The 15852-nt window shown below is 40.2% G+C and overlaps 1 protein-coding gene across 4 annotated transcripts in view; it reads left to right on the forward strand.

Annotated features, from left to right (window-relative positions):
- Positions 1 to 15852, forward strand: part of ERC1 (ELKS/RAB6-interacting/CAST family member 1) — a 545652-nt gene that overhangs the window by 39385 nt on the left and 490415 nt on the right. For 2 of the 4 annotated variants that reach the window (XM_023182988.1, XM_023182990.1), the window contains one exon: positions 4335 to 5158. In XM_023182988.1, coding sequence (XP_023038756.1) covers positions 4490 to 5158 — 669 coding nt within the window. In that variant the 5' untranslated portion in view covers positions 4335 to 4489. Of the gene's footprint in view, positions 1 to 4333; positions 5159 to 15852 lie in introns of those variants that run through there. The other 2 variants (XM_023182991.1, XM_023182989.1) reach the window with 2 other exon arrangements.

The raw sequence follows: 15852 nt of genomic DNA on the forward strand, positions 1-15852 counted from the left end.
ATTTAATGTAAATATTAAATCTTATAAAACTCATAGTACAGTGCCTGGCATATGAAACACACACTCGCTAAATGTTAGCTTTTGTTATGATTGAAAGGATTCCAGATAATTAATGGCTCCCTTATTTTATGCAATATTCAAATTACTTTAAGAAAAAACTTTGTATCCCTCTTCGATCTTGAAATAGAATTCATCTGAAGCAATGATTTGTAGATTACTACCTGTCACCCACTTTACAGTCCAGATTACTCCTGAAAAGGAATTTTTACTTCATGAGCTAGGTTCGTCCTGGAAAGGGATTTCGTAACGTTACTAACAAAATACTGCAATTTCTGAACTCAGTGTGCCGTACCAATTTCTGAGATGCAGGGAGATTGGAGTCTTTCCTTGAAGGGTCAGGTTCTGTGTATTTCCCGTCTCGTTTGTTGTTAGCCCTGGGCTTTGTTTACTGGTTCAGTAATACAGAGATGAGACCACCTGTGTGTTCACATTTTTGAGGATTTTTAACCTGTTTGAGTTTGACCAGAATAGATACTGTCTTTAGAATCTTATTTTCGACAATATGATTTATTTGGGTACTATTTTCAATGAAGAAACACTTGTAAGAATCAATTTACATAACAATGGATTTTGGGAAAATATTGTTTAATATGCTGAAGCCTGTTGTTACTTGACCTAAGCCAATTCTTTGAAATGATACCAGGAAATCAAAGAGATCTAGTTTAGATCTGTATTGTCTTTGAAAGAAGTATATAAAGTTGATAGCTGTAGTATAGTGGGTTCTGCATCCACAGAACTAGCCAACTGTGGACCAAAAATATTTAGAAGGAATTTTTTTTTTTCTTTCTTTCTTTTTTGTTTTTGAGACAGAGTCTTGCTCTGTCGCCCGGGCTGGAGTGCAGTGGCCGGATCTCAGCTCACTGCAAGCTCCGCCTCCCGGGTTCACGCCATTCTCCTGCCTCAGCCTCCTGGGTAGCTGGGACTACAGGCGCCCGCCACCTCGCCCGGCTAGTTTTTTGTATTTTTTTAGTAGAGACGGGGTTTCACCATGTTAGCCAGGATGGTCTCGATCTCCTGACCTCGTGATCCGCCCGTCTCGGCCTCCCAAAGTGCTGGGATTACAGGCTTGAGCCACCGCGCCCGGCCTTTAGAAGGAATTTTAAAGTCACCTTGAAAAAAAAAAATGGGGAGAAAAAAAAAAACTTGGGAAAAAATAATACAACATGGAAAAATAATAAAAATAAACACAATAAGTATGACAACGATTTACATAGCATCTACATTGTATGAAGTATTATAAGTAGTTTAGAGATGATTTAAAGTATACTGGAGGATGTCCATAGGTTTTATGCAATTACTCTGTCAGTTTGAATCAGGGACTTGAGCAGCCTGGGATTTCTGTTGTCTGCGAGGGTCTTGGATATCTGGATGCGTTCTGCTGGAACCAGTCCCCAGCAGATACCAAGGGACAACTGCCTGTGGTTTTAAAATTTGTTTTAATTATACTTGTAGAGTATGAACATGTTTTCTATTTTGAAAAAGAAACTCAGGTGCTTTATGGTCGTTTGAGTATAAAGCTTTATAAGTTGAGTTAAAGCCTCCACAAACATTTTTCCCCTTTATAACACAAGTTTCCTTCCCTGTAATTATTGCTGTTTCAAAATTGGCATTTCCCATATAGGAATTCTTTACATACTCTGTTTACAGATCATTATACTATGTTGACTGTATTTTTTACCTAGCTTTTGGTTTATCTTTTAATTTTATTTACAGCATTTTTTGGTATAATACTTTGTCATTTTGACATAATTAAGTGTATTGTTTTCCTTTATGGTTTTTGCTTCTGGTTTTTTATTTAAGAAGCCTTTTCCTAACTCAAGTCCACAAGGATGTTCTTCAAAATTTTCTTGTAGTACTTTTAATGGTTTAAAAAATTTATATCTTTAACGTATATGGAATTTATTTTGGTGTACTATGTGAAGACGAGTATACTTAATTTTTCTCGAAGAGCAACAATTATTTAAACCTCATGTATTGAGTGATTTTTCATTTCCTCACTGTTAATGTCTGTTCTCGTGCTGCTAATACAGACATACCTGAGACTAGGTAATTTAAAAAGGAAAAGTTTATTTATTTATTTATTTTTATTGAGACAGAGTCTTGCTCTTGTCACCCACACTGGAGTGCAGTGGCGCGATCTTGGCTCACTGCAGTGTCCGCCGCCTGGGTTCAAGCTTCTCATGCCTCAGCCTCCTGAGTAGCTGGGATTACAGGCACCTGCCACCATGCTCGGTTAATTTTTGTGCTTTTAGTGAGATGGGGTTTTGCCGTGTTGATAGGGTTGGTCTCGAACTCCTGACGTCAGGTGATATACCCTCCCTGGCCTCCCAAAGTGCTGAGATTACAGATATGAGCCACCGCACCCTGCCAGGAAAGAGGTTTAATGGACTCTCAGTTCCATATGGCTGGGGAGACCTCACAATCATGGCAGAAGGCGAATGAGGCGCAAACTTATGTCTTACATAGGGACAGGCAAGAGAACTTGTACAGGGGAACTCCCATTTATAAAACGATCAGATCCCATGAGACTTAATACCACAAGAACAGTAGAGGGGAAGCCGCTCCCATGATTCAGTTAAGTACACCTGGTCCCACCCTTGACACGGGAAGATTATTACAATTCAAGGTGAGATTTGGGTGGGGACACAGCCAAACCATATCACTCACTGTTTCGAAATATTACTTTTAACATATATTAAATTCCCACATATAATGTAGACCCTGTTTTTGGGCTAGTACTATACAGTTTTCATTACTATAGTTTTACAAGGCTACAATACTTGATGAGAAACCTTGCAGGTCAGATGTGGTTTTATTGTCAGGAATTTTTTCCAGTAATACTTAGTGGGCATTATGTAGTATCCAGTAATCACACACGTTGTTTTCTTAATGAAGTATATGAAGTCACACTATGTGGGATATATATAAACAGTAAGTAAGCTCGGGTCAGGTCCAGTTTTGCTGCTAGATGAGTTAAAAGGAAAAACTTACTTTCAGAGCTTTTTTGATTTTTGCAGTACAAATAAAGAATTACGGATTTGTAATTTATCTTGCTGTTGAGGGCTGTTTTCCTTCTTTGTTCATCTGTTTTAAATTGTTTGGTTACTCTTGTATCTTTACTCTCCATTTAATTTTAGAGTCAGTTTGTCAGTTACTTGAAAAATCCTTCAACACCTGTGAAAGGAAGGAATCTACAGCTGGTTAGCAAAATCCTGTAGAGATTTTTCATTGAGATTGTGCTAACTAGTTGGGGAAGAACTGAATCTTAACAGTGTTTATCTTCTTGTCCATGAACACAGTTAACTTTTCTTTTGTTTAGATGTTCTTTTATGTCTTTCAGTAAAGTTTTAGTTTTTTCCCCCAAAATGCTTGTACATTTTTGTTGATTTGTATCAAAGTACTTTTATGGTTTTGTTGCTGTTGTGAATGGGATTTAACATTTCTTTTAAATTAAAAACTGCATTTTCTAGTTGTTACTATTGATTTATACATGAAAATATTGAAATTTATATATTGATACTGAGTCTGACTAGCTCGTTGAGTTCTGTTATTCTAATAACTTGTCAGTTGATTATCTTGGGTTTTCAGTTAGAAAATCATATATTCAGACATTGATTTTAATCTTTTCCTTGTCAGTCTTTATACTACTTGTTTTTTTTCTTTTTCTTTTTTGTAGAGACAGGGTCTTGCTATGTATCCCAGGTTGGTCTTGAACTCCTGGCCTCAAGCAATCTTCCTACCTTGGCCTCCCAAAGTGCTGGGATTATAGGCATGAGCCATTGCACCTGGCACTTTTTTTTTTGTTTGTTTGTTTTCCAGTTGCATGGTATGTTTTCAGCATTCAGTTTTGAGACATCTAAAATATCTGGAGATCGAGACCATCCTGGCTAACACAGTGAAACCCCGTCTCTACTAAAAATACAAAAAAAAAACTAGCCTGGCGAGGTGGCGGGTGCCTGTAGTCCAGCTACTCGGGAGGCTGAGGCAGGAGAATGGCGTAAACCCGGGAGGCGGAGCTTGCAGTGAGCTGAGATCCAGCCACTGCACTCCACCCTGGGCGACAGAGCGAGACTCCGTCTCAAAAAAAAAACAAACAAACTAAAATATCTCTAAACTATTGTTTACTGTGAATTACATTATCCTGTAATCACATTCTGAATGCCTGAGTAAATACATGGTAGAAGGGGTAGATCTTTAAGTGGGGGTAATGGAAAGTTTCTGAGAAGGTAAATATTTATTATTGGAGGATTTAATGTGTGATCTTTTCGTTACAGATATGGTGTAAGATACTTCTTCAAGATTGGACAGCTGGTGACCTTCCTCTGGTTAACCTTAAACCGACTAACAGCCATAGAGACACCTCACAAAGTTCCCATTTTTCATTGTTGTTGTTGATTTTCTGCTTTACACTTTTTCTGACCTTGCAACCATGTATGGAAGTGCTCGCTCTGTTGGGAAGGTGGAACCGAGCAACCAGAGCCCTGGGCGTTCACCCAGGCTTCCACGTTCCCCTCGCTTGGGTCATCGTCGAACCAATAGTACAGGAGGGAGTTCGGGAAGCAGTGTTGGAGGTGGCAGTGGGAAAACCCTTTCAATGGAAAATATACAATCTTTAAATGCTGCCTATGCCACCTCTGGCCCTATGTATCTCAGTGACCATGAAAATGTGGGTTCAGAAACACCTAAAAGCACCATGACACTTGGCCGTTCTGGGGGACGTCTACCTTACGGTGTTCGGATGACTGCTATGGGCAGTAGCCCCAACATAGCTAGCAGTGGGGTTGCCAGTGACACCATAGCATTCGGAGAACATCACCTCCCTCCTGTGAGTATGGCATCCACTGTACCTCACTCCCTTCGCCAGGCGAGAGATAACACCATCATGGATCTGCAGACACAGCTGAAGGAAGTATTAAGGGAAAATGATCTCTTGCGGAAGGATGTGGAAGTGAAGGAGAGCAAATTGAGTTCTTCAATGAATAGCATCAAGACCTTCTGGAGCCCAGAGCTGAAGAAAGAACGAGCCCTGAGAAAAGATGAAGCTTCCAAAATCACCATTTGGAAGGAACAGTACAGAGTTGTACAGGAGGAAAACCAGGTAAGTTCTACATATGTGTTTAACTTTATTGGCTGAATTCATGTGTGTAAATGAAATAGCTTTTTTCCCCTCGCCTTTTCCTAGATTTTTCGCTTCGTAGTATATGTATCTTCCTTTTTCCTATTTATTTTACTATTTTGTGTCCTCCATTTCTCAGCCCTTTCCAAATTTGGTCCTCTGCCCTGTTTTTTTCTAGTTGCCCATGTCTGCTTGCTTCCATTCTTGCTTGGTTCTTTTCTCTGGTTTCTGTTTCTCTTCGTGTCTTTCCTTTCAGCATATGTTATCTTTTTTTTTTTTTTCAATTCTTCTGAGGTTATAATTTTGCCACACACTGTAATATCTATTACCAAATGTAGTTAGACTAGGTAACTTAGGTGTAAGGTATACCATTAAGATTTGTCATGATGTCAAAAAGTCATTCCTAAAAACAAAACAAAATGACTATCACAAGATAAATCCAGTGTTGTCAGCTGAGAACAGAAATTACTTTTAAAGAGTTAATATTGGCCGGGTGTGGTGGCTCACACCTGTAATTCCAGCACTTGGGAGGCCGAGGTGGGCAGATCATTGAGGTCAGGAGTTTGAGACCAGCCTGGCAACACGGTGAAACCCCGACTCTACTAAAAATACAAAAATTAGCCAGGCATGATGGTGTGTGCCTGTAATCCCAGCTTCTAAGGAGGCTGAGGCAGGAGAATCACCTGAACCTGGGAGGCAGAGGTTGCAGTGAGCTGAGATCCTGCCACTGCCCTCCAGTCTGGGGTGACACCGTGAGACTCTGTCTCAAAAAAAAAAGGTTAATGTTGATGATGTATTTATTAAGTACGAACAATGTCTATTCATTTTGTTGCCATTCATGAAAGTTTAACTTCAGGATGCTTTTGTAGCTTTTTGTTGTTTAATTCTCTACATTTAAGGTAGAGGAAAGGCAACCTGGTGTGTTGTTTGCTGGTAGAAATTCAGTGAGATGACTGGGCTTTATCGTCATGGGGCTTTGCAGTTTGAGAGCTAAGTGCTGTCACATTAGCTACAGGAAATATTCACTTATTTTCTGTGCTCCTCCAGGTTATAGTTGAAGTGTTTGGTGGTAGCCACGTCACATTCAGTGAGGAAGCTGATGACTCCAAAGATGTGAACAAATCATATTCAGGCTCTACCAGTTAAAATGTTAAACATACTTTTTTGTTTTTGTTTTTGTTTTTTTTGAGACAAGAGTCTTGCTCTGTCTCCCAGGCTGGAAAGCAGTGATGCAATCTTGGCTCACCGCAACCTCCACCTCCCAGGTTCAAGTGATTCTCCTGTCTCAGACTCCTGAGTAGCTGGGATTACAGGTGCCTACTCCCACGCCTGGCTAATTTTTGTATTTTTATTAGAGACGGGGTTTCACTGTGTTGGCCAGGCTGATCTCAAACTCCTGACCTCAGGTGATCCACCTGCCTCGGCCTCCCGAAGTGCTGGGAATATAGGTATGAGCCACCATGCCCAGCCCGTACTTTTTGTTTAAAAGACTTTTAGAATTTTTCTCTCTTCACATATTTTTCCCCTGTGGTGCAAGTTGTGTGTACTTTTAGAAGTTTTCTTAAACTTGCAAGCTTGAATTTTTTTCCTTCTTAAAAAAGCTGTCTTATACTCTTAAAAGGAGAATATTTAATTAACTACCTCATTGTTGGTATTACACTTTCTTTTTGGATTAGGTTAATCAAAATTATAAAGAAAGCAATTGATGTCAATTTCTGCATTCTTCTTAAATGATACTAAGAAGTAAAGAAGCAATCAGAAATTATCTGTGTCTCTGATGAAGGAGTCATCTGCCACACAAAGCTGTTTAGGTCACTGATGGACCTAATGTGTGACTATGGTCCCATAAGGTTACAATGCAGTATTACCAGATGTGGTAGCTCGCACCTGTACTCCCCGCACTTTGTGAGGCTGAGGGGGTGCGGATTAGTTGAGTCCAGGAGTTCGAGACCAGCCTGGGCAAAATGGTGAAACCCTGTCTCTGCAAAAAATAGAAAAAAATTAGCTGAGTTTGGTGGTGGGTGCCTGTGCTACTTGGGAGGCTGAGGCAGGAGGATCACCTGAGCCTGGGAGGTCGAGGCCACAGTGAGTCGAGATTGGGCCACTGTACTCCAGCCTGGGTGACAGCGTGAGACCCTGTCTTTAAAAACAAAACAAAGATTATAATACAGTGTTTTCACTGTATCTTTTCTATGCTTAGAGGTGTTTAGATACACAAATATTTACCATTGTGTTATAGTTGCCTACAGTTTTTAGTACAGTAACATGCCGTACAGGTTTGTAGCCTAGAAGCAGTAGGCTATATCCTATGTCCTAGGTGTGTGGTAGGCTGGACCAGATGCATTTGTATGAGTCCACTTGATCTTTGCACAATGATGAAATCGCCTTTCTCAGAACGTATCTCTGTCGTTAAGCAACATATGGCTGTAAATCTAATTTAAGATTTCTGTCGATTGTCTTACCATTCTTACTAATATGCAGTCCAGATACTCAGATCTACTGTTTTGGCTACTTGAAGATCTCTAGTTACATTACATTTTGTATGTTAAAGCTCCAGACACATTTTCAGCAATAAAAATAGCTCATTTTTTCTGTTCATAAATATAAAACAGAAAAGCATAGATATGAAAGCAAAATATATTCCAGATCTTCCCATCTACTGACAACTTTGCTATTCCACCGTTAGCATTTTGACATTTCTCTTTACTGAAATACGTGTATGCATATACACATAACAGATTTACCTGAATGGAATACTGTTGGTATTATGTTGTGATCTTTTTTTAGCTAACAACATTTCTACTGTATATTAAAGGCCTCTAATATGTATCTAAATCATCATTTTTAATGCCTCCTACTATTCTATTGTTAGTCTAGTTAATATCACAGGGCTAAAATTCTTCAAATTTACTTGGTATTACAACACAAATTAAAAACTAAACCTTGAATTCATTTGAATCAGATATCTAAGTAATTAGAAATTATGATTTAGTCTTTCTCAGATACATTATGACTTCAAACTACTTTGCTTTTACTTTTTAATCAGTTATTAAAGTTGTCACTACTCAAAATTTGAATATTTTAATATACTTAAATCTCTTTCTTAGAGACTTAGCTTCTTTAAAGAAGAGAAATTGTCCTTTAAAAAATATTCCTTAGGAAGTTCTTTGAGTTTGAGTCGTTAAGACTTTAAGAATGTGTAAAGAAAGAAAAAAGCTCAAATAGACCGCACTGATGGAGTCTAAAATTAAGGACAGGGTTCTTAAATGCTGGCTCAGAAACGTCAACATCAACAGGCATATTTGGTTAAAACAGAGATTGCCAGGCCTTCCTTCATACCAGCTAAGTACAGTCTCTGGAGATGGGGTCCAGGAACTTATGTTTTGAACAAGCTTCTCTGGTGGTTCTGATGAGAAACCACTCTTGCGATCTTTAGAATTTAGTAAATCTAATCTAATTCTTTCTCTTTTTTTTTTGAGACAGAGTCTCGCTCCGTAGCCCAGGCTGGAGTGCAGTGATGCGATCTTGGCTCATTGCAACCTCTGCCTCCTGGGTCCCGGTTCAAGCAGTTCTCTGGCCTCAGCCTCCTGAGTAGCTGGGATTATAGGTGCCCCCCACCACACCTGGCTAATTTTTGTATTTTAGTAAAGATGGAGTTCCACCATGTTGGCCAGGCTGGTCTTGAACTCCTGACCTCATGATCTGCCCGCCTTGGCCTCCCAAAGTGCTGGGATTAAGGGCATGAGCCACTGCACCAGGTATCAATCTAATTCTTAAACTTGTCTGTTGCCTGTTTGTCAATTTATGATGGTTCTGTTGTGGCACTTTTGAGCTCAACCATAAAAGAAAGGGGAAGAAACAAGGGACCATTTGCTCAGTGTGTCTCATCCTTTATTCTTCCACTTTACATCTCAGGGATGTGACCTACTCCTGTTCATAATGATCATTAACTGTGACAGGGACCCTCAGTGGATGGGGCGTGTGTAGGGGAAAAGGGTGTTTAAAATTTTAGATATGTTTAGTTAAAAAGAGCCCTCCAGGTGATTTTGATGTCTCCTCACCTTGTGAATCTTTGATGCACCAGATAAATGTTCAAATGATATATGACAGCAGAACAGTGAAGTACAGTTTCTTCAGTTGACATTTTTGAGTTGTCGGTACAATACTGACTTTAGTTTTTAATTTGCATTGCACTACCAAGTAAATTAGTTGAATTTGTCAGTTGAAGTACAACACCAAAAAAAATCATTCCTAAATACAAAATAATAGTACATTCTCAGTTGTTTTTTAAGTCGTTATTGTTTTGAGACAGAGTCTCGCTGTGTCACCCAGGCTGGAGTGCATGGCGCAATCTTGGCTCATTGCAGCCTCCGTCTGCAGGGTTCAAGTGATTCTCCTGTCTCAGCCTCTGGAGTAGCTGGGATTACAGGCGTGTGCCATCATGCCTGTATGCCATATTATGCTAATTTTTTTTTGTTGTTGTTTGTTTGTTTGTTTTTGAGATGGAGTCTCGCTCTGTTGCTCAGGCTGGAGTGCAGTGGTGTGATCTCGGTTCACTGCAAGCTCTGTCTCCCGGGTTAACGCCATTCTCCTGTCTCAGCCATCCCGAGTAACTGGGACTACAGGCGCCTGCCACCACGCCCAGCTAATTTTTTATATTTTCAGTAGAGATGGAGTTTCACTGTGTTAGTCAGGATGGTCTCAATTTTTCTGACCTCGTGATTTGCCCACCTCGGCCTCCCAAAGTGCTGGAATTACAGGTGTGAGCCGTCACACCCAGCCAAGTTTTTGTATTTTTAGTAGAGACGGGTTTCACCACGTTGACCAGGCCAGTCTCGAACTCTCGACCTCAGGTAATCCACCTGCCTTGGCCTCCCAAAGTGTTGGGATTACAGGCATGAGCCACCGCACCCAGCCTTTTTTTTTTTTTTGAGATGGAGTCTCAGTGTTGCCCAGGCTGGAGTGCAGTGGCACAATCTCGGCTTACTGGAACCTCTTCCTCCCGGGTTCAAGCGATTCTTCTGCCTCAGCCTCCCAAGTGGCCAGGATTATAGGCATGTGCCACCATGCTCGGCTAATTTTTGTATTTTTTTTTTTTTTTTTTAGACGGAGTCTTGCTCTGTCACCAGGCTGGGGTGCAGTGGCGTGACCTCAGTTCACTGCAACCTCTACCTCCTGGGTTTAAGCGATTCCCCTGCCTCAGCCTCTCAAGTAGCTGGGATTACAGGCACGTGCCACCATGCCCAGCTAATTTTTTGTATATTAGTAGAGACGGGATTTTACCATGTTGGCCAGGCTGGTCTCGAACTCCTGACCTCAGGTGATCTGCCCGCCTAAGCCTCCCAAAGTGTTGGGATACAGGCATGCGTCACCATGCCCCACCTAAATTCTGTTTTTATAGTTTGGTATCGAGTTGTAAATATCAGGAGAAAAAAATGAGTTTGCTTTCTTTAGTTTTGTGGTTAAGTATCAATATAACCTAGGTCTTGGAAACTGTGTCTGTACTCTTAGGGGTAGTATTGGGTTCTTTTTTTTTTTTCTTGGTAAAAACGAGATTGGTGAATTTGGAGTATGTACTGGTGTATACTAGTGCCCAAATATGAGATTGTTTATATGTATTTAGATAATTATCATAGTATATCGTATTTGAATATTATACAATTTCAAATGTATTGTTAATAAAAAATAGTTTAATTGAAAAGTGGCTGAGACATAATTTTTTATTATAAGAAATATTGTGAGCTGGGTATGGCGGTACATGCCTGTAGTCTTAGCTACTGAGGAGGCTGAGGCAGGAGAATCCCTTGAGTCCGGGAGTTTGAGTCCAGCCTGGGCAACATAGTGAGACCTTGTTTCTTAAAGAAAGAAAGAAAGAAAAATTTAAAAGAATTAATAAATATTGTGGAAATATTGCATGTGAATAAACATTTCATTTTGAAGGCTCGACTTTTCAAGAATGGATTGACAGTATATGTGTGTATAAGATTATACGTGTGTGTGTATATGTATCAAATTTAGAGTAGATTTGAAGTTACTGGATTTATCACCATTATACCTGGAATTAGCTAGTCACCATTATACCTTGTTGGTGATGCTGAAACTATGCCCCTCACTAAGATGGTTTTTATTATGAAGTGACTCAGAAATGTCAATTTTAATGAAAAAAGTTATTGGCGTACTTGTTCATTTTGAAATAATTGAAGCAATTGTTTATGCCTATACTTCAGAAGCTGTGTGGAAAATATGTAATATCCTAAGTACAGTCTGCATTCAAAGGCAAAATATTTCAATCTTCTGAATCCTTCAGTTCAGTTCCAGTGCAACAGTCCACAGGATTTTCATGCCAAAAAACCCATATGTGCTGAAGAATGGTGAACACCGCCTTATCTAGATTCCACCCCTTGCCCTAATTAAACGCCAGTGCTGGCAGCGACATATTCTTCCTATACCCACTGTAATTACTACACAATCCTAAAATTGTATCACTTTGGTCCAAAAAACGAAGGGTGCAATTTTAAAGTAAAGTGAAACACTGCAATGAGATGCAGAGACAGAGAATGCTAATTAATAGATTATAGTCAGCCAGCAGTGGGGCCTAATTAAACTCTGCATTCATTATACCCTCCATAGCCCTCAGAGGTCAGGCATCTTCCACTTTATAAAGAAGATTGGTTTAATAGGATTTACAGTAATTAAATAGTTTCCCCATTTCAGTTTGAGACTGGGGATTTAGGTCCGTTCTAAATATTTGGTCTGATTGGACCATAGAGGTCTTGTTCTAGGATCCTATCAAATGTAAAAACACATTTGCTTATAACGGCTTGATATGTGCGATTCTTTATTATGGAGTTCTTTTAGAAGATGTTTCTAATATAAATACTCAGCAATTTTTCTGTCTCATCCTTCTTTTGTTACTGAACTTTCAGATACTGCTAGTTGGAGAGTTAGAATAGTATGTATTTAAAAGGGAAGGCTTTTTCTTTTTTAAAATTGGGAGTAAGGAAGGTTTTTAGCGTGTGTTTGACGAAGAATGAAAACCTAGCTGTGAGCTTGGTGGAACTGCAGAGCTACTAAGACTTTGGATGTGGCCGGGCGCGGCGGCTCACGCCTACAATCCCAGCACTTTGGGAGGCCAAGGCGGGCGGATCACGAGGTCAGGAGATCGAGATCATCCTGGCTAATATGGTGAAACCAAGTTTCTATTAAGAATACAAAAAATTAGCCGGGCGTGGTGGTGGGCACCTGTAGTCCCAGCTACTCGGGAGGCTGAGGCAAGAGAATGGCATGAACCCGGGAGGCAGAGCTTGCAGTGAGCCGAGATCGCGCCACTGCACTCCAGCCTGGGCGACAGGGCGTGACTCCGTCCCCCCCCCCCAAAAAAAGACTGGATGATTTATATTTTTTTATTCTAAACAACATTTAACCAGATTATCATCATACTTATTTTTTGATTATGCCTTGAAGTAATTCTATATGTTGAATTTAGTTGGAAGCTTATTTTAAAAATAATTACTTAAAGCACTGTCATTGAAATTTTGTGTGAACAAAATACTGTTTAATATTATAGGGTGGCAGGTGAATTTAATGTTTTTTTGCCTTGTGTGTTTCTTTTCTTTTTGGAGTCTGATTTTTGTGATTCTCATTTACTTAGGAATCAAGAGAATTTCTAGTTCAGAAATGCAGAAAGATAACCTCATGTAATTCTGTGTCTTTTTTTTCTCGTTATTTGGAGACTTTTGACTATTAACATTTATGTAATTTTAGGTCGTACCTTGATTTTCCATATGGTAAAAGCCATTATTATTTGCCATTAAATAAAATTTTTTTTTTTTTTTTGAGACAGAGTTTTCCTCTTGTTGCTCAGCCTGGAGTGCAATGGTGCGATCTTGGCTCAGTGCAGCCTCCACCTCCCAGGTTCAAGGGATTCTCCTGCCTCAGCCTCCTGAGTAGCTGTAACTGCAAGTGCACGCCACCACACCCGGCTAATTTTTTGTATTTTTAGTAGAGATGATGTTTCGCCATGTTGGGCAGGCTGATCTCAAACTTCTGGTCTCAGGTGATCCGCCGACCTTGGCCTCCCAAAGTGTTGGGATTACAGGTGTGAGCCACTGCTCCCGGCCTTAAATAAACTTTTTCATGAGGTTGCTAGTTGTTTCACTGTCATTTAAAGTCTGATCTTAAAATTTGGGATCTATGTCTCAGATTATTGTTTAAATTTTCTTTTTGATAATTCTGTTTTAACAAGGAGATGTAGATAAATTGGCATCCTTGTTTATTTCCCAGATCAGTTTAATCTTTTTTGTTGTTTCAGAAGGGGAATATGTTAAAGGCACTATGCAGAGTGCCATGAGAAAATGAAATCAAATATAAAATGGATAATGTTCCTTTTGGGGAGTTAATAATCATTTTGAGAAGCAAAATTTGTACATCTATGGCTTACAGAAATTTGAACTACGCATTTATCGGGTCTTGATCATATGTGAAGGTATTTAAGTTGGTATGGGAAATGTGCTTTTACAGTTGGTAAGTTTGCTTATCTGGAATGTAGTGAAGTATTATGAAAAATAATTCAGCAGATCTAATAAAAATGTTGCACAAATATGAGATAGGGCTTATATGAAGAAATAAGGGCGTAGTATGCCAGATAATTGCAGTCTCTCTCTCACTTTCTATTTTCCTCTGTGTTTTTGGATTTCACAGTGCAGTGTAGTGTGTTATCTCTTCTCAGTGAAATAAAATTATTTTTAGAGATTTGCTAATTTACAACAAATTTGCAGATAGCATCTTAAATATAATTTGGGGGTCCTACTTTTTATTGTGCAAAATAAATCAGAAAATGGGTTTAGTTTTTAGTTACATAAATGTTAATCAGTGGAGGTCGTAGTTTCGTTTTTTTAACATTTACAATCGTACCACCCTCTGGAACTTGACATCTGTTTTGAGTGCTCTGTTATGCCCAGAAGAGTATAGGAGGTGCCTAGAAACCATGCTTTATAAGAAATGGCTGAAGGAACTCAAGCAGAGAGAAGACTTGCAACATTTTAATTATACTCTTATGTATTTGATGGACAGCCATGTTGAAGGTGATTTTTCCTTTTTTCTTTCTTTGTTAGTATTGTTTTTGGAGAGCAAACACTGGAAACAGCATAAATATTAGGGTTTTAAATTTTGGCTGCAAGGAGGAATGGATTTTTGAAAAAAGCTATATCCAGCCGGGCGCGGTGGCCCACACCTGTAATCCTAGCACTTTGGGAGGCCAAGGCGGGCAGATCACGAGGTCAGGAGATCGAGACCTCGGTGAAACCCTGTCTCTACTAAAAGTACAAAAAATTAGCCGGGTGTGGTGGCGGCTGCCTGTGGTCCCAGCTACTTGAGAGGCTGAGGCAGGAGAATGGCGTGAACCCGGGAGGTGGAGCTTGCAGTGAGCCGAGATTGTGCCACTGCACTACAGCTTAGGCGACAAGGCGAGACACTCTCCAAAAAAAAAAAAAAGAAGAATAAAGCTATATCCATTTGATGGAAGAACAGTTTCACAAAGTAATGCTTCATCATCACTAGAAGTGGTCACTGGGAGGTCAGATGACCTTCTGACAGCTGTGTGGGTGCTCCAAGTCATTGAACTCTTCAGAATGCCCAAAGTGGTACAGAATAAAGTGTTACTTTGTAGAGAAACGTTTAGGGAGTTTATCCCGTCCTCCCAGGCCCTTTTGTCCTTTTTCTCCCTCCCTGTCTCCTGTCCTTCCTTTATGACAATTTTGTTGAGATATAATTGAATTCACCCTTTGAAGTGTACAGTTTTTTCTTTCTTTTTTTTTTGGAGATGGAGTCCCGCTCTGTCGCCCAGGCTGGAGTGCAGTGGTGCGATCTTGGCTCGCTGCAACCTCCGCCTCCCGGGTTCAAGCAGTTCTCTGCCTTAGCCTCCCAAGCAGCTGGGATTACAGGCACACGCCACCACACCCTGCTAATATTTGTATTCTTAGTAGAGACAAGGTTTCACCATCTTGGCCAGACTGCTCTTGAATTCCTGACCTGGTGATCTACCTGCTTCGGCCTCCCAAAGTGCTGGGATTACAGGCATGAGCCGCCGTGCCCAGCCTTTTCTTTCTTAATCTGATTTACTCAATGAAGATTTTGAAGAAAGTAATAGTAAGTTGCCCTAGGGAGTTCTAGAACGAGAGCATAAGTGATGTAATAAAAAATACTGTTTAGGAGCAGCTTTTACTGCTGTCAGCAGAGTGGATTGAAGAAAGGGTGGGGAAAGGAAATGAGTTTCTTGTAGAAGACCTGGATTAAACAGGGTAATAGCAATGAAGAAGGTGCACATCCATGAGATTTTCAAAGAAATATTTGGATATACGCAGGGCACGATGGCTCGTGCCTGTAATCCCAGCACTTTGGGAGGCCAAGGTGGGCAGGTTACTTGAGCCCAGGAGTTCAAGACCAGCCTGGGCAAAATATTGGGACCCCATCTCTTTTTTTTTTTTTTTTTTTTTTTGAGACGGAGTCTCGCTCTGTCGCCCGGGCTGGAGTGCAGTGGCCGGATCTCAGCTCACTGCAAGCTCCGCCTCCCGGGTTTATGCCATTCTCCTGCCTCAGCCTCCGAGTGGCTGGGACTACAGGCGCCCGCCACCTCGCCCGGCTAGTTTTTTGTATTTTTTAGTAGAGACGGGGTTTCC

Source organism: Piliocolobus tephrosceles, chromosome 10, assembly GCF_002776525.5.
Source record: "Piliocolobus tephrosceles isolate RC106 chromosome 10, ASM277652v3, whole genome shotgun sequence".
NCBI classification, from domain to species: domain Eukaryota; kingdom Metazoa; phylum Chordata; class Mammalia; order Primates; family Cercopithecidae; genus Piliocolobus; species Piliocolobus tephrosceles.